Source organism: Chiloscyllium punctatum, chromosome 7 (assembly GCF_047496795.1).
Source record: "Chiloscyllium punctatum isolate Juve2018m chromosome 7, sChiPun1.3, whole genome shotgun sequence".
NCBI lineage: Eukaryota > Metazoa > Chordata > Chondrichthyes > Orectolobiformes > Hemiscylliidae > Chiloscyllium > Chiloscyllium punctatum.
Window position 1 is genome coordinate 75,377,403 of NC_092745.1, and position 25,482 is coordinate 75,402,884.

At 39.4% G+C, this 25,482-nt stretch overlaps 1 protein-coding gene across 1 annotated transcript in view; it reads left to right on the plus strand.

The window, feature by feature from the left end:
* The window catches only part of LOC140479823 (leptin receptor gene-related protein), a 30,892-nt gene extending 5,660 nt beyond the window's left edge, over window positions 1–25,232 (plus strand). Inside the window, exons 2-4 of the mRNA XM_072574069.1 lie at window positions 17,025–17,100; window positions 18,684–18,870; window positions 22,826–25,232. Coding sequence (XP_072430170.1) covers window positions 17,025–17,100; window positions 18,684–18,870; window positions 22,826–22,942 — 380 coding nt within the window. The 3' untranslated portion in view covers window positions 22,943–25,232. The remainder of the gene's footprint in view (window positions 1–17,024; window positions 17,101–18,683; window positions 18,871–22,825) is intronic.
* The last annotated feature ends 250 nt before the right edge of the window (window positions 25,233–25,482 follow it).

Here is a 25,482-nt window from a genome sequence, read left to right on the forward strand (position 1 = left end):
ACTTAATATATTGATGCACTTTTGCAGCCTACTCCTGTCCTGTATGCAGCCTGTCTTTGCATCAGTCAGCATGTTTAGCAACCATACATTCAATCCCTTCATCCAAGTTATTATGCTAAATTGTAAATAATCAAGGTCCCAGCACTGATTCCTGTGACACTTCACTCATGGCATCTTGCCAATCTGAAAATGATCCATATACGCTGCTGTTGGCTGACCAATTCTCTATCCATCTTATTATGTTATCCTTCACACCATGAGATTTTATTACGCATAGTAACCTTTGATAATGGCACCTTGTCAAATACACATTCATTGGTTTCCCTTTATCGACATATTAATTCTTCAGAGGATTCCAGTAAAATAGTCCAAACGTAACTTTCCTTTTGCAAACCATGTTGACGCTGCTAGATTGTATTGAGATTTTTTAAGCAGCCTGCTATAACCTCCTTAGTTAGAAGTTATAGTATTTTCGATGGGCCAGTTATGATAACTGGCCTTTTTCTCTCCTTCCTTGAATAGATGAGACTTTTTTTTTCCCCAATCTAATGGAATCTTTTCAGAATCTAGGGAATTTTGGGCAGCTAAGACTGATGTGTCTCTTATCTCCTACTTTTTAAAATCATCAGCCTGTAAGATAGCTGAACAGAATTAGGCCATTCAATCATTGCTGATATATTTCTCAACCACATTCTCCTGGCTTCTCCTTAATCAAGAACCATCCCTGTCTTAAAGATACTCTAAGGCCTCCACAGCCTTCTGTGGCAGTGAGTTCACAGATTAATAGCCCTGTGGCTGAAGAAATTCCTCCTCCTCTCAGTTCTAAAGGGTCGTCCCTTCACTCAAAGGCTGTGCCCTCAGGTCCTACTCTCTTCTACTGATGGAAACATTTCCATGTCCACTGTATTTAGACTTCTCAGTTTTCTATAAGTTTCAATCAGATCCCCCTCCCCCCCCCCCCCCCCCCCCCGCCTCATCCTTCTAAACTCCACAAAAAGACCCAGAGTCCTTTAACTGCCCCTCATATGACAGCCTTTTGGTCCCAGGATCATTCTTGTAAACTCCTCTGAATCCCTTCCAATGGCAGCATGTCCTTGCTTAGAATCGGGGCCGAAATGTTCCACATGTGGTCTGACCATAGCTTTGTGCAGCCTTTGCAGTGCATCTCTGCTCTTGCATTCTTGTCCTCGTGAAATGAATGCTAACATTACATTGTCTTTCTAACTGCCAATTGAACCCTCATCTTAATTTTAAGAGAATCCTGAACTAGGACTCCAAGTCCCTTTGTGCTTCAGATTTCAAGCCTCTTTTGCCATTTAGAAAATAGTCTATGTCTCTATTGTTTTGATCAATGTGCATGCTGACTCAGCTCTATTTTTCACTAACCTCCAAGTACTCTGAAGTCTCATCCTTTAAGAATGGACTGTAAAACCTTAATGACATCTGAGGTTAAGCTAGCCAGTCTATAATTTCCCATCTGCCGCCTTCCCTTTGTAAACAGGGATGTTATATTAGCTGTTTTCCAGGCTTCTGGGATCCACTCCTCAGCTATCTCCTTATATACCCTGTGGTGTAGTCCATCAAGTCTGGATGATTTATCCATCCTCAAACCTTTCAGCTTCCCCAGCACCTTCTATTTAGTTATGGTCACTGCACTCACCTCTGACCCCTGACTCTCTTGAAGTTCTGGAATACTAACAGTGTCTTTCATCGTGAAGAATGATGCAAAATACCTGTTCGTTACTCTACCACTACTTTAGCTAAGTAGTAATGTTCGCCATTACTTCTGTTCCAGCCTCACATTCCAGCAATCCAATGTCCACTCTGCCTCTCTCTTATCTTTTACATATCTTAAAAACCTCTTGCAATCTTATTTTATATTACTAGCTAGCTTACCCTCATACTTCATCTCCCCCTTTTATTGTTTGTTTTAGTTGGCCTCTTTTAGTTTTTAAAGGCTTCCCAATTGCCCACTTTCCCCACTGCTTTTTCATTATTAAAGGATTGGACACTCTGAAGGCAGGAAACATGTTTCCACTGATGGGTAAGTCCCGGACCAAAGGACACAGTTTAAAAATAAGGGGTAGACCACTTAGAACAGAGTTGAGGAGAGTGGTGGGTGTATGGAATACTCTGCCCCAGAAGGCTGTGGAGGCCAAGTCTCTGGATACTTTCAAGAAAGAGTTGGATAGAGCTCTTAAGGATAGTGGAATCAAGGGTTATGGGGATAAGGCAGGAACAGGATACTGATTGAGGATGATCAGCCTTGATCATAATGAATGGTAGTACTGGCTCAAAGGGCAGAATGGCCTACGCCTGCACCTGTTGTCTCTTGTCATTTGCTTTTATGCTGTCCATGACTTCCCTTGTCAGCCATGGTTACCTCATCCTCCCCTTAATATTTGATTCCAGCTTCTCCCTCTCAAACTGCAAGGTGAATTCCATCATGTCATGATCACTGTCCCCCAAGGGGTTCCTTCACCTTAAGCTCCTTAATCAAGTCTGCCTCGTTACACATCACCAAATCCAGAATTACCCTTTCACTAGTGGGCTTAACCACAAGCTGCACAAAAAGCCATCTCATAGACATTCCCCAAATATATTTTCTTGGGATCTGTTACCAACCTGATTTTCCTAGTTCACCATGATTATTGTAATAGTGCCTTTTTTGCATGCCTTTTCTATCTCCTGATTCATTTCCTGCCCCAAGTCCTGACTACTGCTCCAGAAGCTGTACATAACTCCCATTGGGGAATTTTTTTTACCTTTTGCGATTCCTTTACTGTACCCTAGCTATGTTTCTCTGATCCCACAACATGCTGCCAAATTCAGTCTGTGCTAAATCTCATTTAACTTGTTTTGTATACTGTGCACATTTTTGTACAAACCCTCAAATCCTGAGATAAAGTTTCTCATGACTTGTTGGCTGTTATTTCTAGTAGTCTTCGGGATACCCTGTCCATAGTGTTGTCATTGCCTTAAGTTCTTTCCTCCCTTTCACCACCTGACTCAGAATTATTTCTGGATGCTTTTTTGTGTCCTTCAAAGAGATAATCAATGCAAATTATTTGTTTGTATCATCCACCATTTCTCTATTTGTCATTAAGTTTCCAGTCTCATTCTCTAGATGACCAATACTCACTTTATGCTTCTGTTTTTGAAACACATGTAAGAACCTTTACTCTTTATATTTCTAGTTAGTTTTCCCGCACCCTCTATTTTCTCCTTTTTATTAGTCTTTTAGTCACTGAAATGTATCTTTTCTGAGTATTCTTAAGTGTCTGCTATTGTATCTCTACTGACCTATCCCTGAACCTAATTGCACAGTTCACTTTTTCAGTTGTCTTCATGCCCTCATACCTACTCTTAAAGTTTTGAATGCTAGTCTGAGATCCATTCTTCTGTCCTTCAGAGTGCGAAACTCAATTGTGTTATGATTGCTGCTACTTGGTCTCTTCATTATGAGGTCATTAATGAATCTCGTTTCAGTGCATTTTACCAGATTTAGAATAGCCAATTTTCTGGTTGGCTGCAGAACGTACTGCCCTGAGAAACCACTTAAACACTTATTAAGCTTATGCAGGCTACCTTTGGCAAATTCATATATAGATTCATTCAGTGTGCTTGTAATGGTTTGAGGCCAATATCCTAATTCCAAGGACATTATTGCAGGAATTTCTCAGGATCATGTCTTAGCCCAAACATTTTCAACGCTTCATTGATAACATTCCTTTTGTTCTTGTTAAAGAATTTGTAAACTAAATAGGTTACACTGCCTCTTGACAGCCATTGTAACTATATTTTAAAAAGGGATATGTATCAAGATGAAATTAACATCTTATATCCGTGTGTGTTGATGTCTCAGCTTCTGTGGGGTCCATCTGTCTGTCATGAAAGGTATATACTATGCTAGTGAACTTCCTATGCTTCCACTCCATGGACAACATGGTGCAGGCGTAACCCCAGAAGAGGGGCAGGCAGTTCAGTGCCACAACCTGCTCTGAAACCTAGATATATTAATGGTCACTTTGGCCAGTCCAACAGCAGACCCACAAGACCCTTCAGACTACCAGCCCCTCTCTGCAGAAAGTGCCCTTAGGCCAGGGGCAACAAGAATTTTAAAAGCAGTCCCTTTAAGTAACTGAATAGGGGCTGCAAGTGAAAACACCAATATAAATGTGATTACCTCTCTCCTGTAGTTCACAGAAACTAGGTATGGCCGAGCACCCAGTGAATCCAATTAATGTTTTTTTTAAATAGAGCTGCTGTGACTTGCTTCTGTCAGGTTAGATGTGGTGATGTTTACTGATGATTGTTTGATGCAATTCTGAACTCAGCTGCTGAAGTAGTCTGTGTCTACATTTTTATAATCTCTGATAAAATCCGTAACCTCTTATGATCTGGCTAGAGATCATTAAGTGTTTTTTATTTGGTAAAGCAGTTGGCATTTGAAATTTCAGACATTCTGTAAAAGTATCTTACAGAATCATACAGTTTTCAGCAAACGTTTGAAAGCATTAGTGTCAACAAAGCCATCAATGCTATCTATTGTAAACCCTTAACATCTAGAACTAACCAGAGGTAAATATGAATTAACAGGTAAACTGTAAACACAAACTCATATTAAATTGTAGACACCAGAAGATGAATCCCATAAATTTTCTCAGCAATGCACCCAGATGTTAGTGATCTCTGAGTCTCAAAAATCCTTTAAAACCCTTATTGTCTTTACAAGAAATTTCACCTTTTTTTGAGTATATTGCCTCTGCTTTCCATTGAACATGATGTGGAGATGCCGGTGTTGGGCTGGGGTGGACAAAGTAAAAAAAAAACTCTCAACACCAGATTATAATCCGACGGGTGTATTGGGTGCATTGGAAGCACTAGCTTTTGGATTGCTGCTTCTTCATCAGGTAGTGGTCTCTTTCAACTGTTTTTGACTAACCGTCACATGGGTTCTCTTTTGCACTCCCCACTCCCATTGGTTGGTTTTCCTTGATAAACCACCTTGTTGTCATATTTGTATTTCTGTCCTGGGCCTGCAGCAGTATTCTACCAAAGCACAACACAAGCTCAAGAGACAATATCTCATTTTCCTGAGGCACTTTACAGCCTGTACAGCTCAATATTGAACTCCACAGTTTCAGATTTTTCTTTTATTCAGCCCAGCATTCGCACTCCCACAGCTGTGTCTTGTTTCCTTTGCTTGCAGCGGATAGGATCCATTTTCTCTATTTAACAGGTTTACAACTATTTTACATCAGTGTTAACTGTGGCAAAAAAGAAAACAATCTTTTATACTGGCTACCTTACCATCTCTTTCACTCCTGCTCCTCCTCTGCCTCTAGTAAAAGTATACAAACTACCATTTTCCAACGTTCAATTCTGAAGAAGTTATATTGGACTTGAATCATTAACTCAGTTTCTTTCTCCATTGAACCAGATCTGCTGGGTGTTTCCAGCATTTTCTGTGCATGTTTGACAAGCACTCCGTTATACTACACAGTTTCACATTTGCTTCTTTTGAAAAATATGCAAATATTACTTTAAGGGTTTGTATACATCCTAATGCCTGGATCCCTTTTCGGGTCAATTTATTTTCCCTTTCTGTAATTATTCTGCCTATTTCATATTCTTAAATCCCTGATCACATCATGATGAAATTCCATATTCTGGTTGGAAGGGAGAACTCTAGGTTCATGTTTTAAACCTAAATAATAATAACGTCGATTCTCCTGCTCCTTGGATGCTGCCTGACCTGCTGTGCTTTTCCAGCAACACATTTTCAGCTCAAACTAAAATGAGGCTCCATTTATCCACTTCCAATTCCTCAGCAAAAATGCTGCAGTAGTGATCTGCAACATTCACCTAGAAAGTTTTATATGTGCACACACCCTGCCTTTCCTGGCTTAGCCATAATTCAGCCAATCCTCGGCTATAACTTCTGTTATAGTAACATGACGGCCAATGATCACAAAAATATTGTGTTAAAAGCTTTACCAAAATCCAAAAATAAGTTACATTATCTCCTTTATTTAATGAATGAAAAGATATAAATACTCTTAAATTATTCACACGTGACTCCCCTTTTGTACATCTGTGTTGATTGTTATCAGTTGCTTACATTTTATTTAAGAACTTCTAATGTTTTCCTTGGTTCTGATGTCAGACTAATGATACCTGAATACCATTTTCCCCTGCTGTTGCCGCCCTGACCCAGAATGCTTTTATAAAAAATGTTTTGCTTGTTCCTCTGAGAGCCATTCAAATGTGTGTGTTAAAGCATAGGGTACAGGAGTAGGCCACATGGCCCTTCAAGTCTGCTCTACCATTCAATAAGATCATGATTGATCTACTTGTAGTCTTACCTCCACTTTCCTGTCTGCACACCATAAATACTTGCTAATTCTGTATTTGCTCATTTAATTCCAGGTTTAACAACACACTAAGGCAAACCAGATGAGTCTATTTGTTCCTTGTTGCACTAATTTTTATAGTTCTGTTTTGACCTATATTTTGGGAAAGTTGGTAACAACATCCATACTGTGTTTAAAATCATAATTTCTACCATTGCTGATACCAGAAATCAAGTGTAAGGTGGACCTGTAAAGTTTTCAGGTGGGCTACCAAGCAAACTTCGAGACACAACCATTTTAACAGACCTATCAAAATCTTTTTAACTTGGCTCGTTTGATGTCGGCAACACTGACTTATCAGCATTTGTTACCTGTCCCTGGTTGTCCTTGAGCTGCTGCCTTGAACTGCTGAAGTCCATGTGCTGTAGGTTGAGTAGCGATGAACATGGGGAAGGAATCCCACAATTTTGACAGTGATAGTGAAGGAACAGTGATATATTTCCAAGTAAGGATGGTGAGTGGCTTGGAGGAGAATCTACAGAACGTAGTGTTCCCATATATCTGCTCTTTGTTCTGGATGGAAGTGGAAGTGGGTTTGGAACATGCTGTCTAAGGATCTTTTGAATTTCTGCAGTACACACTGCTGGTACTAAGCGTCAGTGGTGGAGGGAGTGGATGCTTGTGAAAGTTGTGGCAATCAATCAAATAGGCTGCTTTGTCCTGGATGGTGCCAAGCTTCTTGAATGTTAGCGAGTTTTGAGAATATTTGAGAATAGTTGAGGATCGGGATGTAAATTTCCTCACTGAGCTGGAAAGTTCATTTTCAGATGTTTCGTCACCATACTAGTAATGTTATCAGAGAGCCTCTGGCGAAGCACTGGTGTTAGTGACCTACTTTCTATTTATGTGTTTATGTTTTTATTTGAGTTGGTGATGTCATTTTCTGTGGTCATATCATTTCCTGTTTTTTACCACCTTCTGAGAAAATGGGGTCCAAGTCAATGTGTTTGTTGAGTTTGGTCGGAGCTGCACCCAGGCAAATAGGTGGAAAATATTGTAGGTTGTGGATGGGTTTTGTGGAGTCAGGAGATTAGTTACTTCAGTATTCCTCGAATCTGACCTGCTCTTGTAGATACTTTGTGGTGAGCCCAGTAGACTTTCTGATTAATGCTAATCCCTAGGATGTTGATTTTGGGGCATTCAGTGGTGTTAACACTCCTTGAATGTCAAGAGGCAGTGGTGAGATTGCCTCTAATTGGAGATGGTCATTGCCTGGCATTGGTTTGGGGTGAATGTAACTTGCCACTTGGCCCAAGCCTAGATATTTATCAGATCTTGTTGCATTTGGACATGGACTGCTTCAATATCTGAGGACTCACGAATGGTGCCAAACACTTTGCGATCATCAGCAAATGTCCCCACTCCTGATCTTCTGATGGAGGGGAGGCTATTGATGAAGCAGCTGAAGATAGCTGGACCAAGGGCACTACCCTCCAACAGCCACATCTTCCTACCTGTGAGGTATAACTCCAACCAGCTTGAGAGTTTTCCCCCTTCTACCTATTGATTCCAGTTTTGCTAGGGCACCTTGATGACACATTAGGTCATCTGTAATCTTGGTGTCGGCTGTCGTTTTAAACTCCCCCCTGGAATACAGATCTTTTTGTCCATGTTTGAACCAAGGCTGTATTGAGGTCAGGAACTGAGTGACCCTGGTGGAACTTAAACTGGGTGTATTGAGTAGGTTATTGCTGAGCTGGTGCTGCTGGATAGCACTGTTGATGACACCTTCCTTCACTTTACTGATTATTGAGAGTAGACTGATGGGGCAGTAATTGGTCGAGTTGGGTTTGTCATGCTTTTTGTGCACGTGATATTCCTGGGCAGTTTTCCACATTGTCGAGTAGATGCAAGTGTTATAACTGTACTGGAACAGCTTGGCTCGGGGAGCGGCATGTTCTGGAGCACAAGTCTTCAGTGCTAATGCCGGAATGTTGTCAGGGTCCATGGCCTTTCCAGTATCCAGTGCCTTCAACCATTTGTTGATATCGCATGGACTGAAGACTTATTTATTATGCTGGGGTCCACTGGAGAAAGCTGAGATGGATCATGCACTCTGCACTTCTAGCAGAAGATTGTTGCACATGCTTCAGCCTTATCTTTTGCACTGATGTCTTAGGCTCTTCCAACATTGAGGATGGGGATATTTGTGGAGCCACCTCCTCCAGTGAGTTTAATTGTCTACCACCATTCATGACTGGACCTGGCAGACTGCAGAACCTAAATTAGATCCATTGGTTATGGGATTGCTTTGCTCTGTCTGCAAGTTGCTTTTTACTCTGTTTTGTTTTGCAACTAATCCTGTTAGTAGCTTCATCAGCTCAACACCTAGCTTTTAGATATGCTTAATGCTGCTGCTGACATGCCCTCTTGCACTCTCCATTGAACCATGGTTGATTCTCTGGCTTAATGGTAATAGGGATATGAAAGGCCTTCAGGTTGCAGATTGAGTTGAAGTACAATTCTACTATTGATGGCTCATAGTGCCTCATGGATGCCCAGTCTTGAGTTGCTAGATCTGTTCAAAGTCTGTCCCACATGGCATAGTGATAATGCCCACAATGCAATGTAGAGTCGTTTGACTGAGAAGACAAGACTTCATCTCCACAAGGATTTCGTGGTGGTCACTGTTACCAATACTGTCATGGACAGATGCATTTGCAGCTGGCAGATCGGTAAGGATGAGGGCAAATATATTTTTCCCTGTTGGTTCCTCGCCACCTGCTGCAGACCCAGCTTGATCAATGGCACTGCTGCTGAGCTGTTCTTGGTGGTGGACATTAGTATCTCTCACCCAAAGTCAACATTGTGCCCTTGTCTCCCTCTGTGCTTCTGCCAAGTGTCATTCAACGTGGAGGAGTACTGATTCATTGGCAGAGGAAGGACATCATGTAGTGATCTGTTGGAAGTTTCCTTGCACATGTTTAATCTGAATCCATGAGTCTTCATGGGATCTGGAGTCAAGGTTGAGGACTCTTAGGGTAACTCCCTCCAGACTGCATACCACTGTGCCGCCACCTCTGCTGGGTTTGTCCTGCCTGTAGAATAGGACATGGTGATGGTGGTATCTGAAACCATTGTCTGAAAGGTATGATTCTGAGTATGACTTCATTAGACTGTTGCTTGATTGGTCTGAGACAGCTCTCCCAATTTTGTAACTAACCCCCAAATTTAGTATGTTAGGTTCTTTTACTCTTGAAATTCTTACACACTTGATGCAACTGCAACACACCAACTTCTGTGAACAAGCAACCAAATTTATTAAGCAAAATACTGTACAAGCCTTGGAGAAACCCTGAACATTCTTCACCAATTTGGTTGCTTGTTCACAGAGGTTGGTGTGTCTCTCTGAACAAAGGAAACAGTCTTTCCTTTTATACAAAAATCTTTCCATCTCAGTTAGTAATGCCCACAAGACAACCCTCAGTCATCTCCTCATAGTCACATGCCACTCAAGATACAATGCAGTGACCACCCCACCTCCAGAAACAATGTAATGCAAATCATCCCTTAATGGTCAAATCTGTTGCAAATTGTTTTTTCTAACTGTAGGGAAGTAATCAAATTCCCAGTGTAATGTTCTTATTGATTTCTGGATAAAAATGTAAATCATCCCTGAATGGCAAGGAAATGGCCGTGTAAACGTGCTATATTCCACCTATAAGACAAAGACACACCACCATACCCCTAGGGCATTCAATTTCTTGCAGGTCAGTACAGCAAATTAACCTTCTAATATCTCAAGTAAGGAGAACTTGGCAGGGTCGACAGGGCTATTGCTGGTGTTTTTTCCAGTGCCTAGGTAAATGCCAGATAGTCTGTCCAGTTTAATTTCTTTATGACTTCGTAGGGGCTAATACTGAGGGGCTTGCTAGGTCATTGAAGAGGGCACTTGAGAGTCAACCACATTGCTGTGGCTCCGGGATAACATGCAGGCCTACCCAAGTGAAGATTCCATCCCTGAGGGGCGTTAGTGAACGAGATGGGCTTTTCTGGCAATTTACTGTGGTTTCACAGTGATCTTAATTCCAGATTGTTTATGTTGAAGTCAAATTTCATCATCTGCCACGGCAGGATTTGAATCCGGGTCCAGTAAAGGTTATTAGACTTTCTGTATTAATAGTCATCAATAATACCATTAAGCCATTGCCTCCCTCCTAATTTGCTTAAATCATAAGCCATTGTGTTTGAATTTTTGAGACTCTTTAGCAAATCAGGTTTCATAGAATCCCTGCAGGTTTCATAGAATCCCTGGAAACAGGCCCTTCGGCCCAGCAAGTCCACGCTGACCTTCTGAAGAGTAACCCACCCAGACCCATTCCCCTACATTTACCCCTGAGCAATGAACATCGCTGAACACCACGAGCAATTTGCCATGGCCGATTCACTTAACCGACACATCTTTGGATTATGGAAGGAAACCGGAGCGCCCGGAGGAAACCAGCACAGACACTAGGAGAATGTGCAAATTCCACACAGACAGTTGCCCAAGGCTGGAATCGAACCCAGGTCCCTGGCGCTTTGAGGCAGCAGTAATAACCACTGAACCACCATGCTGCCATTTCCACAACAGATCTGAAAGGAATCAAATTTTATAATTGTATTAATATCAAAATGAAGTTTGGAAGAACAAAATTTACAGCTGTATATTTTGGGACCTTTTGCAATTCAAAATTGACATGTGTACATGTGCTGCTTGTTTCATTCTTTGTGCACACATCTGTCAGTGCACAAATAGAATGAAACAAGCAGCACATGTACACATCTCAATTTTGAATTGCAAATGGACCCAAAATATACAGCTGTAAATCTTGTTCTTCCAAACTTCATTTTGATACTAATACAATAATAAAATTTGATTCTTTACAGATCTGTTGTGGAAATGGGTGGCATAGTTGCTCAGTGATCTGTATGCAGATATCCTTCAAACAATGCTGTATTTATTGCCTTGCTGTTTGAAGAACCTTGGTGCGTGTAATTTAGCATCTGCACTCATTACAGTGACCAATGTTTTAAAAAAAAATTCATAGGCTGCAATCACTCTGGAATGTCCTGGAGTTGTGAAAGGCTATATAAATGCATGTTTTTTTTTCTTTTCTCTGCAATAATTTTCTCCAACTAAAGTTCTAAAATGCTAATTAAGGGTGAATGTTTTTTTAAAAAGTACACATGACTAAATTCATGTGCTTGAGTACAAAAGGAGAAACAATACTGATCAGAAATGTGTAGATTTTTCCATGTTCAGGAAGTGCGTTAAGCTAATAAAATTTTTTTTTTGTTAAAAAAAATTCCAAAACAACTAAGAAGTCACCATCACCTCTGGCAAGCTAGAGAATACAAGGTGGAAGGTTGCAGTAGAGTTTTAAAAATGTAGTTTGAGGAACATTAAATAAGAGGCATGTGGACATATTCGACTGATGTTCCAGCACTGTTGTTTATTGCTGCCAGACAGACCATAAAAATGTGTTTGGCAGTTATTTTGTTTGAGGCCACCATCTCTTCAGTGGTTCTGGGGTTTGGGCACAAACATGAAAGTCCATTGCCAAGTCTTGGCTCTCCCTTTTGTCATAAAGCCATATGTTAATATGTCTTAATATTTATTTAATGAACATACGAATGAGACGAACTTTTCAAACAATTCAAAAAATCTTGCCCCAGTATGTCTTTTAAGCTTGACTTGTTATTTTTCCAAAAAAAGTTTAAGTGGAAATGCAAAAAAAAACCCCAAATTCTTCAGTACCAGAGAAGTTTGGAAAGGTAAAGGCTTTTTCATGAATTATTATGCTTCACTGCACTTAATTTCTATTGAGTCTAAAACTTGGAAAATTCTTGATCATGTCAGAAAAACAGAAATGCTGGAACTACTCAGCAGATCTGGCAGCACCTACACAGAGAGAAACAGTTAACTTTTCAAGTCTAAGTACTTCCTTTAGTACTTGAAACCTATAATATTTTACTTTTCCATGTTAGTGAAAGGGATGGTCTGATAAGATAGGCAGTAGAAGTGGTTAAATACAAAGGTTTCATGGTGCAAGGGCCAAAGGAACGATATCAGGACAACAAAGAAATGATCTGTCTAGAGATGGTGTGAGTGGTAGCATTGCAAATAGCTGTTCAGTGTCTTGATTGCCATTTGGACACTAGATGGTACTGCAGTATTTTCTCCATACGGTTCTTCAAAACCTATATTCTCTTTGCTCAAATCTGTTGATATTTATAATATTAAAGAAGCACTCCAGGAAAGCTCAGACAAGTTTTCTTTGGTGTAAAGCACAATTGCTTTCTGTTTCTTGTCCAGTTCACAGTTAATCCCCATTGCTTTTTCTTCCACCTGTGGTTATTCAGTTTGTGAGAAATCTGCTGGTGTGATAACATCTGAATTCATATTTTCTTAAGATTACTGTACTTCTTGAAGAGAATATATACAACAGGTGTAGTCTGTGAGAGTAGCATTTTTTTGGCTTTCCTCTGTTTCCTTTACCTGCTCTCTTTATTGTCTCATCTATTGGCTGAGCATGAGGTCTACTGTAAGAGGTCCTCCTGCATTTCACACTTTATCTGTATAATTTCCCTAAGTTTGATAAAATGCAAAATATTGGATGTAACTTGCATTTAAAATTCCTGCATTTAAAACCAGTTTCTTCGGTTTTGTGCACTAGTCTCTAAAGAGTTGATTTAGAAGTAGACCACAAAACAAACCACAGCACAGAAAGGCTATATTATTTCTATCTGTGGCTTTGTTAAAACTGTCTTTTCACCTCCGCCAACAGTGCCTGTCTCTACCTTTTGCCGATGTTGCTGTATTCCTCATCAAGTCCTTGATATCCTTGCTTCCAACCTCTATAGCTTCAACAGCATACAAAGCTCAAGTGTATTAATCCCTATTTGCCCCAAGTCACCCTATTACACTCTATTTTTACCCTCTTGTGCATCCCTGATTTAATCATTTCATCGTTGGTGGCCACACTTTAAACTATTGAGGAGCTAAAAGCTTGTGAATTCCTTTGTTAAAACTTTGTCTCTTTCCCCTAAAAGATAGTCCTTCAGCTATATTTCTGTGACCACGTTTTTGGCCATGTCGAATAATCTCCCCTTATGTAACTTCTTTTCACAGAATGGGACATTTTGTTATGTTAAAGATGCTATATAAATGCAAGGTGCTGTTATTATCATTGTGAGAAGCATAGAAGCTGTGAATAGCACTATGCCATTTACCCCTTTGAGTTTCCCCTGCCATTCAGTATGATTATGGCGGATCTTCCAACTCTGCCCTGGTCCTGATTTCTTCCTTCGATTTCTTTAGCTATACCAACTATAATATTACTATATCAACTCCTTCTTGAAAACATTCACTGTTTTGGCTTCAATTGCTTTCTACACCAGAGAATTATATAGATTCGCCATTCTTTCGGTGAAGAAACTTTTCCTCAATCCTAAATGGTCTACTTCATATCCTTGGTCCCTGGTGCTGAACTTCCCAGTCATTGGAAAAAATCCTGCATTTACCTGTCAAGTTTTGTTAGAATTTTACAAGTTTCTGAGATCTCCTCTCATTCATTCAAATTCCAATGTATATAGCCCTAACCAATCTAGTCTCTCTTCACATTAGTCCTGCCATCCCAGGAATCAGTCTGGTAAACCATAGAACATTCTTCCTCAAATAAGGAGACCAAAACTGCACACAATACTCCAGGTGTCGTCTCACCAAGACTGTGTACAATTGCAGTAAGGCATCCCTGCTCATGTACTCTAATCCTCTTGCTGTGAAGGTCAAAATATCTAACGCTACACCTGCATTCTTACTTGGTGACAGGTACACCAGGGCGCCTGGTCTTGTTGGACCTCCTCCAATGATCAAAGTCATGGTTACCATAAAATAAGTTTGATATTACATGTTTCATTCCCTGAATTAAAATTACATGAGCATTAGCAATAGCTCTGGATTACTATTCTGTGACATAACCACTATGTCACCATCTCCTCTAAGTGTTCCCACTTCAGCCATTTGAGGAGGCTCCAAAGATTAAACTGGATTTTTTGGCCGGGTTCCGTAAAATAGCTATTGGCCTGTAAAATGGTATTTGAATTTTCCTTTAATTTACTCAGTCGGATTACTTTGCATTTTATGTTGTTATTTTAGGTATTTAAATTAGGTTATTCACAAATGATGAGTTAGACACCCCTACTTTGTTCTGGTTCATCGTAACAGTTACCTTCAGTGAAATGCAAATGAGTTTGACCAGAATCTGGGGTGAGTGGTTTTTCTGAGAAGAGCTGTTATCACACCTAGGTTGCAATTGTGCCCAAAGTGAATATTCTATCTCCCAGAGACTGTTTGTATTTTGTTGAACAATGCATTCATCCAGTCCTTGTTTTAATGTCCACTTTTCAGCAGAAACCATCATATAACAATGCAATGTTTAGTTCTGAAGAAGATTCAGTCATTGAATCCCTACAGGATGGTTTGGACCTGAAATGTTAACTGGTTCTCGCTCCTCAGATGCTGCCAGACCTACTGAGTTTCTCCAGCACTTTGTTTTCAAACAGTTTTTGGGAGTAGTGGGTCCTATATTTTTCAGTCAGAATGTACACAGCTCAGTTCAGGACCAAGTCATATGGATTAATGAGTGTCTACATATTGGGCTTATAAGGATTTTTAAAAAGAATTGCATTGCAGTACAGGGGAACCTCAATTATCTGGCATTTGATTATCCGAATTTTGGATTAACCCAGAAGATGCTTGGCTAAACTGTGTTACCTGGCATTCAATCATCTGTACATTTGATTGTCTGCCAAAAATACTCCCTGCCTATGTTGCTCAGATAATGGAGGTTCCTCTGTCGTTTCTTTGTGGTCTTCAGCCTTGCCCAATGTGCTTAATGAATTGCCCGATAGAAGAAGGTTCTTGTTCAGCAGCTAACGTCCAAAATTTGGGTAATAAACACTGAATCTGTTTTGTCATTTTTACTTGAGTTTAGGGACAGCTTCCTATTCTTCAGATTCTGTTATATCCATTCCAACCATCTGAGCAGACAGAATGGAGCTCTGTTTAATGTTTCATCTGAAAGATCAGCAGGTACAATTGTGGCAAAAGGCTTTTGATGTGGGGAAATATGAGGTGTAGTCCAAGAAAGAGTGATCTGATTGATGTGCTTGAAATGACTGAAGGATTTGATACTGTAAATACAGACAAACCCCATTTCCTTGGTTAAGGAATTGCAGAACAAAGAGGAGCAATTATAAACTGAGAGCTCGACCATTCAAGAGTGAAATCAGGAAGCACTATGGTATCTTCCCTATTAAGTGCTTGTGCATGCTGAGTCTCTTTAAATTTTCAGGAATTCTATGGAGAGAATCTCAGTTGGTGGAGGTATCCAGTGATCTGAATCAAGAGCCAGCATAAATATGATGGGCCAAATGACTTCATTCTGAATATTTCTGTGGTTCTTAAATGAAGTTGACGTATATAATCAAACCTTCACAGCACACTTGATGATCAGATTATCTTTCATTTTCCCACTGAACAATGCTACTTTTCCTTAGTGCTGTACTGAAGTATTCACTTAGATTTTACACTCATGTTCTGAAGGGAGCTTGGAATCACAGCCTTTGAACACAAGCATGAGTGCTACCACTGCATCAAACTTCGACTTCAAACCTGAATTAGCTCATGCAAGAGAGATGTTGCAAGCAGTTTTGACATTGCGAATTTGGTGAAGGGACAGGGATTGATTCTGACTCTAGTTGATTTGCGAGTTACCCCGATGGCTGGACATGAGAAGCATGGAGTTTAGATATCCTCAATGAAGGGCAAAACAGAGCAAGTCAGTCTACTGGCATACTGAGAGACCTAGTCACTTCAGGTCAGTCAGTTTGAGTGGTTAGGAATCAGAAGATCTCCCAATTATGAACAAAGCAAACTGAATCCCCCCAGAATTGACTTTGTTTCTGAGGAACAGTCTGAATGGCAGAGATGACAAGGAGTTTACATTAATAACTCCGTGGAAAGATAGGCAACCAGTTTCCTGTGGACCAATTGGAATGTGATAACTACTTCAAATACAGATTGGTAGAAGACACCTGCTGTAGAATATTGCTAATGCATTTAAAATAGAAACTAAATCAAATAACATTATAAAAATGGTCAATGGCAAAACCGTTACACGGTGTAACTTGGAGAAAGACCAAGTTTCTGTGAAGTTTTAAAAAAGCAAGGAAATCAAAAAAGTTAATTGTTGCTAACATGAGTTGGAAAAGGCTTATAGCCTTCAATAAACCCCTTGTTATGGAATTCCATAGTTTTAAGAAGCTGAGAAAAAATGAGTTAGGAAAGAAGATAATTAATTACCCTCTATTTCAGTATAGGGAGGAGGAGCAGGGGGAACAGAAAAAGAAGGAAACTATTGTGCATTTCATAAAATGAGATATTGAAAACTAATGAAGAGAAATGAAAATTGAAAGAACAATTAATAGTCTTGACAACAAACTACTTGATTTTGTTAAGCACAAGGAATGATATGACTCAGCCCCATTATTGGAGCTAAAACATTTCTCATAGTATACTGGTCAACTAACATAATTTGTTTTTTTTTCTCATTTTTATTGCAGCTCTGGTTGGCTTATCTTTCAGTGGTGCCATAGGTCTAACCTTCCTCATGTTAGGCTGTGCCCTTGAACAGTATGGGTAAGGTTGTTTTTAATGGGTAAAAATCAGTTTGTTCAAGAAAATCTTGATATTTACTGCACTGAATGGGCAGGTCTTTGAAATAGCTCAGTGCTTTTTATTTCTAGCCATAATACTACTTGATGATTTATCACTCTGCTACTGTTGCTTCTTTGGCTTCATGTATATGTAGGGAAAATAAAGCTCTCCTCATAAAGTTAATGTCTATTTTCTAAACCCTTGAAAACATTCTGATAATATGCAGTTTCCTGTTTTAGATGTGCGTAGTGCTGACAATCAAAAATGCAAGTCTCTGACCAGAGTTTAGGCAACAGTAGGGGAAAAAAAAGAGGTAGTGATTCCTATTTACTAGTTAGTGAACATTTCTCAATGTTAAGTCACAGTATTAGGGAGATTTTTTCCCCTTATTACAGGGGAAAAGAGGAGCAGTCCTGTGGGAAAAAAAAAGCCTGGATTCTGATTGCAGTGAGATAGATGCCTTGGAGACAAGCAGCACCAGTATGATAGTCCAAGTGTGGGAACCTTGATGGGGAAATTCTAAGATCAGGTCAATGGCTGAGATAATGGAAGATGTGTGTTAGACCTTGGGAAGACTGATTAAAGATTTTGACCAGTGTTGGGATTGAAGAACACTGCAAAAACTCCGATATCTACAATGTTTGGCAGACAAACTAGCTCCCAACAGGACTAGTGGTAGGAGTGGGGAGATTTGAGAGCTGGGAGCATTAAAGGGGATTGGAGTCTGGGAGACTAATGGACTACTGGGAATTAACAATATTTGGGGTTTGTGAGGGCAGGTGAGTGTAGTCAAGGTGTAGCAGTTTTGTAAAAAAAATGGAGCCCAAACTGCCATTTCAGGACCTTCCTAACTATTGCATTCGTCCATATTCAGTTTATACTTCCTATTACGCTCTACCTTGCTTTCTTCATTATTGGTGAATTCTTATGCTGTCTCCTGTTTGTTCCCATTTGCATTCCACTCTGTTCCGTAGTCCTGAATCTCTCTCCATCGCTCTGCTACAGCCTCCTTTTCCATTTTTGAATTTATAGTTTCATAACCTCCCTTTTCAATCCAAAGAAAAACAACTGTTGGGTCGTCAGAACATTGGAAGCAATGTTACCCAAGCGATTTCTGTGAGGGAGTTTGAATTCTAGAGGGATGTAGAGGAAGTTTACTCTTAAATAAACAGATGCTTGGAAGGTGAAACATTACCAATACCAGAATTTCTTGTTAATACTTTTACATGCTTGCATGCAAAATAAGAATTTATTTCAGTGCTCCAACTTCCTTTTACCTTTTTCCTACTGTCCACAGGTTTTCAATCCAGAACTTTTTGCTTAATAGCTTTATCTTTTATACTGTCTTGCAACGTTGTTTAACTTGTAGCTATTAACTTGGGTTCCTCTGATAAAAGATTATGGAGTTTGTTTTGTTGATATTTATCTGAAATGGCTGTGGGACAATATAGAGTCGTGCCTTCATCAGAGATATACAAATGTTTGTTCTGTTGGCGTTTATAATGCCTTTAGTAATCATCTTGCCATTTTAATTATGTTTTCTTTCATTTTCAATCCCACCGCAGTGTATACTGGCCACTGTTTGTGCTGATCTTTTACTTCCTGTCGCCCATTCCAAGTTTTATTGCACGAAGATTGGGAGATGACTCTGATGCAGCAAGCAGTGCCTGTCGTGAACTTGCATACTTCTTCACTACAGGGATTGTTGTTTCTGCCTTTGGGCTCCCAATAATTCTTGCTCGAGTTGCAGTGGTAAGTTTTCAGTCAAACACCTACCACCATTTGTCACCATATTTTGTTTTATGACTTACTAGTGGGTTTTTTCCATGTCCAAAGTAGAGTACTTCTGGGTGTTAATTTTTTTCAATTGTGAAAATAGAAAGAGTCTGTAAATCATTAAATTGTATCATAAAAATGTAGACAGTTGAAGAAACACTACAAGATGGAGGGTATTCCAATAACTAGTTGTCTAAAATTTACAAAGATGTTGCCTGGGTTGGAGGATTTGAGCTATAGGAAGAGGCTGAACAGGCTGGGGCTGTTTTCCGTGGAGCATCAGAGGCTGAAGGGTGACCTTGTAGAGGTTTACAAAATTTATGAGGGGCTCGTATAGGATAAATAGGCAAAGTCTTTTCCCTAGGGTGGAGAAGTCCAGAACTAGAGGGCATAGGTTTAGGGTGACAGGAGAAAGATATAAAAGGGACCTAAGGGGCAACTTTTTCACGCAGAGGGTGCTCCGTGTATGGAATGAGCTGCCAGAGGAATTGGTGGAGGCTGGTACAATTGCAACATTTAAGAGGCATTTGGATGGCTATATGAATAGGAAGGGTTTGGAGGGATATGGGCTAGATGTGGACAGGTGGGGCTAGATTGGGTTGAGATATCTGGTTGGCATGGAAGAGTTGGATTGAAGGGTCTGTTTCTGTGCTGTGCATCTCTATGACATCAAATTAATTCTCTTACTCCAAATGATGAATCATTTCTCTGGCTGAGAGAGAGAGATTAATTGTTTGCAGCTCTTTACAAATTTGAGAGATACCTGGTCCACTGTAGATGTGAGTTTGATGAACTGCATGGGAATTTGATGATGTGATGACATTGAAAACCCGAATTAAACAAGGACCAGATTCGGTTCTGAATGTTTCTGGATACAAGGTGTCAGGAAGGAAAGGGAGGAGGGATGACTGTAATGATCAAGGAGAACATTACAGCGCTGAAGAGGGAAGATGTCTCAGAGCTAACTGAAAAATCATTGAACTTGAAATGTAAACTTTCTTTTTCCACAAATCATAGCACAGTACAGGCCCTTCGGCCCTCGATGTTGTGCTGACCTTTTATTCCACTCTAAGATCGCACTAACCTGCATACCCTTCATTTTACTATCATCTGTGTGCCTATCCAAGTGTGGCTTAAATATCCCTAATGTATCTGACTGTACTACCACTACTGGCAGTGCATTCCATGCACCCACCACTCTGTGTAACGAATCTACCTCTGACATTTCCCCTAAACCTTCCTCCAATCACCTTAAAATTATGTCCCCTTGTGATAGCCATTTCCGCCCTGGAGGGAAAAACCTCTGGCTATCCTATCTATGCCTCGATGTTGCCAGATTGCTGAATTATTCTAACACTTTCTGTTTTTGTTATGTATCAAATGTTTGCATTATTATGTACTATAATTTAAATGATAATTATGCAAATTGTCACTATCCAATAATGTATTCCTTCCTTTGGATCTAAAGATTCTCATCTGGATAATACAAATAGCAGTTTATATAATCTGTTGACTTAATGATGCTTCATTATAGAGTCAAAGCGTTCTTCACAGGAAAAGGGCCTTTTGGTCTATTGAGTCTGCGCCAGTCAGAATCAACCACCTTGGCAGCACGGTGGCTCAGTGGTTAGCACTGTTGCCTCACAGCGCCAGGGTCCCAGGTTCGATTCCAGCCTTGGGCGACTGTCTGTAGAGTTTGCACATTCTCCCCGTGTCTGCATGGGTTTCCGCTGGGTGCTCCGGTTTCCTCCCACAGTCCAAAGATGTGCAGGCCAGGTGAATTGGCCATGCTAAATTGCCCCTAGTGTTAGGTGCGGTAGTCAGAGGGAAATGGGTCTGGGTGGGATACTCTTCGGAGGGTCAGTATGGACTGGTTGGGCCATAGGGCCTGTTTCCACACTGTAGGGAATCTAATCTTAAAAAAAACCTGACTATTTTCCATCACTTGGCCCATAGCCTTGTATGCCTTGGCATTGCAAGTGGACATCTAATTACTACTTGAATGTTATGACGGTGTCTGCTTCTATCACCCTTACAGACAATAAATTTCAGATTTCCATTATCCTCTGTGTGATTTTTTTTTCCCTTATCCTCTTAAAAACCTCTTGCTCCTTGCCTCAAACCTTTGTGCCCAGGTCATTGAACCCTCCCTTATAGGGAATTGTTGTTTCTTGTATAAGCCCCTTATAACTTTATATATCTCAGTCAGGTGTCCCTTCAGTCGTCTCTGCTCCAAGGGCAATATCCCAATCTATTTAGTTTCTCTTCATAACTAAAACTGTCCAGCCCAGGCAACATCCTGATAAACCTTCTGTTCACACTCGCCTGTGCAATTACATCCATCCTATGAAATGGATTCAAACTGCACACAGTACTCTAACTGTGGTTTAATTTTTTTTTTCACCATAACCTCCCTGCTCTTAAATGCTATCCCTCAGGTAGTAAAGACAAGTATGCCATATACTGTTTTTCCCACTTTATCTACCTGCCTTGGTATTTTAAGGGACTGGATGCAAACCAATGTCACCCTGACTCTCTGTATTCCAACATCCTGTAATTCATCATGTATTCTCTCATCTTGTTTGTCTTACCAAAGTGTATCACCTCACATATTCAAGATTGAATTCAGGTTTGCCACTGACTAGTCTGTCTGTGTTTTCCTGTAATCAAAGGCTACCCTCAATGTTTAGCGTCCCACCGATTTTGGTATCATCTGTGAGCTTACTGACCAGCCCTCTTATACTCATGCCTAAATCGTTTCTATATACTACAAACAGTAAGATCCTGAACAATGATCCCCACAGCATTCCACTGGACCCAAGTTTCCAGTTACAGAATCTCTTCTTGACCATCACTTTCTGTTTCTTGTCACTCGACCAATTCTGGATCAAATTAGTCACATTTCCTTGGATCCCCTTGGCTCTTCGGCTCACTACTAGTCTCTTATGTGGGACTTTGTCAAAAGTCTTGCTGACGTCCAAATAGACTCTGTCGAATGCATTGCCCTCATCCACACACCTGATACTACTTTGAAAGATTCAATCATGTTGGTCAAACATAACCTCCCCTTAATGGATTTGTGCCGACTGTTCTTGGTCAATCTCAAATTCTGACTCTCAGAATTGCTTCCAATAGTTTCCTCATGACTGAGGTTAAACTGAATGGCCTGTAGTTTCGTTTTGCACCCTTCCTAAATATTGATATCACATTGGCTGTCTTCCAATCCTCTGGCGTCTCTCCTGGGCCAGGAAGGAATTGCCTGCAAGCCAGCTATTTCCTCCCTATGTCACTCAATAACCTGGAGATGTTTCATCTGGCACCAGAGATTTATCTACTTTTAAACCTTTCCGACCACTTAGTATTTCCTTTGTGTTAATTTCTTAAAGTATATCATGGTCCTTCTCCCTGATTTCTATACCTACATCATCCTTCTCATTAGTCAACATCAACACAAGTATTTGTTTACAACCCTACCCACTGAGGTCCTTAATGAGATGCCCCCCCCCCCCACCCCCCCCCCCCCCCCCACACACACACACACACACACACACACACGTTTTTCCATAGTTATTCTTTATCCTCCATTTACTTGTGAAATAATTTTAGATTTTGCTTAATTTTACGTGTCATTAATCAATCTTGTCCTTTTTTTATGATCCCTTAATTTGTTTTTTTAAATTTCCCTTGCACATTATATACTCTTAGAGCTTCTGCCGTTTTGAGCATTGGACTTGTTTCCTTCATTATGGAAAACCCTTGGGGGGCTTACAAGAGAATATAACCCAGCCAGAATATAATGATAACATTTCAGGCAGCATACAAAATACTTTCTAGTCTTATTAAGTGCTCCTGTTGTAGAGGGGGACAAATAATGTAACAATTTTTGTCAGACCACCATGTTGAGATTTTTAATCTCTGTTTCATGTTTCAGATCCAGTGGGGAGCTTGTGGACTCGTGCTGGCAGGCAATGCAGTAATCTTCCTCACCATTTTGGGCTTTTTCTTAGTATTTGGTAGAGGTGATGACTTTAGCTGGGAACAGTGGTAGTATTGTGATGAAACATAAATTTGATGACCCTTTGGCATTGAAACTGAATTGTATTATTAAAACTCCAAGCTTAAAGTGCAGTATATGACACTATTTTCAATGTTTCGTTTGCTGTAAACTGTAAACATTAAGAAGCAAGGTTCGTGACTGTATTTTAAAGATTTCATTACCTGGGGCTTTGCCAAACTGTCTCCTCTCCAAAATGGCAATTTTACTTGGAAATGGGAGTATGCAAATAATTGCTTGTACAGTCCAGTGAACAAAATTACTCACATGGTGTGTGATCACACAACTCCACAACATTTTATTTTTTGTATTTATTATAACATTATAATTTGGAGGAGAAAATTATCCATCAATCTTTGCCTGTTTCAATTCCATTTTTAAAATTATAATTTACTTTGGGTTATGACATGTGATCAATGTTGCATGCATGCTGTTGTAAAGGCTTGAAATTTATTGGATTAGCCCACCCTGGGCTGCCCCTCTTTTAGGTAAAGGAAACACCCATTGGCCAGTGTTGACTTGGCAACACCTTTTCAGGGATGCACCTTTTAACCTTAACACACATCCTGGTGTTAAAGCTTTTTCAATGCACCTTATGAGGCAATATGCATAATTTCCAATGAATAGAATGCTCCTGCTCACTCCTTTTGAAGCTCCAGTCTCTGCCATTTGAATGCTTGTGGAAAAATTCTAATACTTTAAAAACCGGATTGTATTAGAAAACAAAATGCAGTGCATTTTCAATCCCCAGGAAATGTTTCTTTATCGGTTATGCACTTGGCAAAGGGCTTTGTATGTTCAGAAAATGAAGCACTAAAAAAAGTACAACTGGTCATTTTGCTATTGATCATACTGCCTCCAATTTTGAAGAGGGAATTATTTTACTGAGTTCAGATCTTTAACATTTTGGCTATATAGCTACATTAAATTAAACCATCTTTTCTAAGAATGTACTTAATTCAAGCATCTGAAATTTATGTGAAGGAATTATGAAAATGGACACTTTGCATTATGAACCTCTTGCAAAAGGTGATAATTTGGCAGTGAATTATAGATGATATTTGATTCTGCATTTGGTTGATATGTTCTCTTGACAAATCGTTTAATTTCAGCATTAAGCAAGCCCAAAGAACTACATATAGACACAACTTTGAATACAATACTTATAGTTCTGCATATTTGCTCAAAACATTGCTACCATATGTTTGTCAATTTGGGTAAATTGAATAACATTTACTGTGCTTTTTGTTTCAACTTTGCCTTTTAAGATAGAACAACAGAAAAATTACATTTAAATCACATGGGCACTTGAACTATTACCGCATTAGCTCGCTTGTTTTCTAGAATGACCTGATAACTTGTAGCCTAGACTAAGTAATGTCCTTTTTCAGAGGAAGCTTTGACCACTCAGTTACACAATATGGTATAACATGCATCTAATTATCAAAGGTGAGAGTTAGATGAATGCTTAATATATTTGCATGATATTTCTCTGTAATTTTAATGGCGTCATTGAATGACTGTTTAATAAAAATAACTGTGGTCAAAGTATGTATTTTTTTGTTTCATGTATTAATATGGCCAACAGTAATTTCTAGCCTTGCCTTTTAAAACAACCAAAATTAATTGGGATAAAACCTTCTGAAACAAGTTACATTTTCTATTATTGTGCAATTACTTTCGTTTAATGTCTTAAGTAATAGTCCTTTTTTTCCTTAGATAGTTGAATTGTAAACTGAACTTTTACCAGATATTAATGCCCATTGGGAATGAAATTATGTGCACCTGAAGTAATGGTTTTTGGTTATAACTTGTATAAAAAATAACAAGCCTAAAATTAGTGCATAAAATAGTTGGCAGATCTCTACTCAATATCTTGCCTTCAGATTGCTTTTACTAAATATCGCATTTCGTTGGGAGAAAAAAAGCTGTTTAATTAACTTTCCCAGTGATTTGATATAAAGCATTCTAGAATGGCATATTGACAATTTTTTTTTCTTAAGAAGGATTTTTGGGAAGAGGATGCGTCGTTAAATATTGTTCCTTTGGTTGAAATTTATTCTAACTGTGGGAATATGGTAAACTTCAAACATTGCAAGTTTTTAAACTTTTTTACGTGAACTGTTTACTGAATGTTATTGTCAGTAAGTTTTCAATACTTCACTGTATACATTGTAAATTAACAAACTAATCGTAAATCTATATTAATTAGATTATCTGTAGTTTATTTCTAAATAGTTTTATGATTCAATTTAAATGTATGTGAATAAAGTGTAAACACAGACTTTCATTGTTATTTGTTTGTTTGTGCATCTAATTAATGGTTAGTACTGCAATGAGAAAATGTCTAATTTCTATGATATCAGATACTCCAAACTTATTATGCTTTCATAGCAAAGAAATAAGTGTTGTGTGATGTTCATGTGGATTATATTGAAACCCAGATTCTCAATATGCTAACCCAGTTCTAACTTCCCTAATCCCTCAGACAAAATGAATTGTCGGGAGGAAGGCTGGTTTGTCTGAGCCATGGA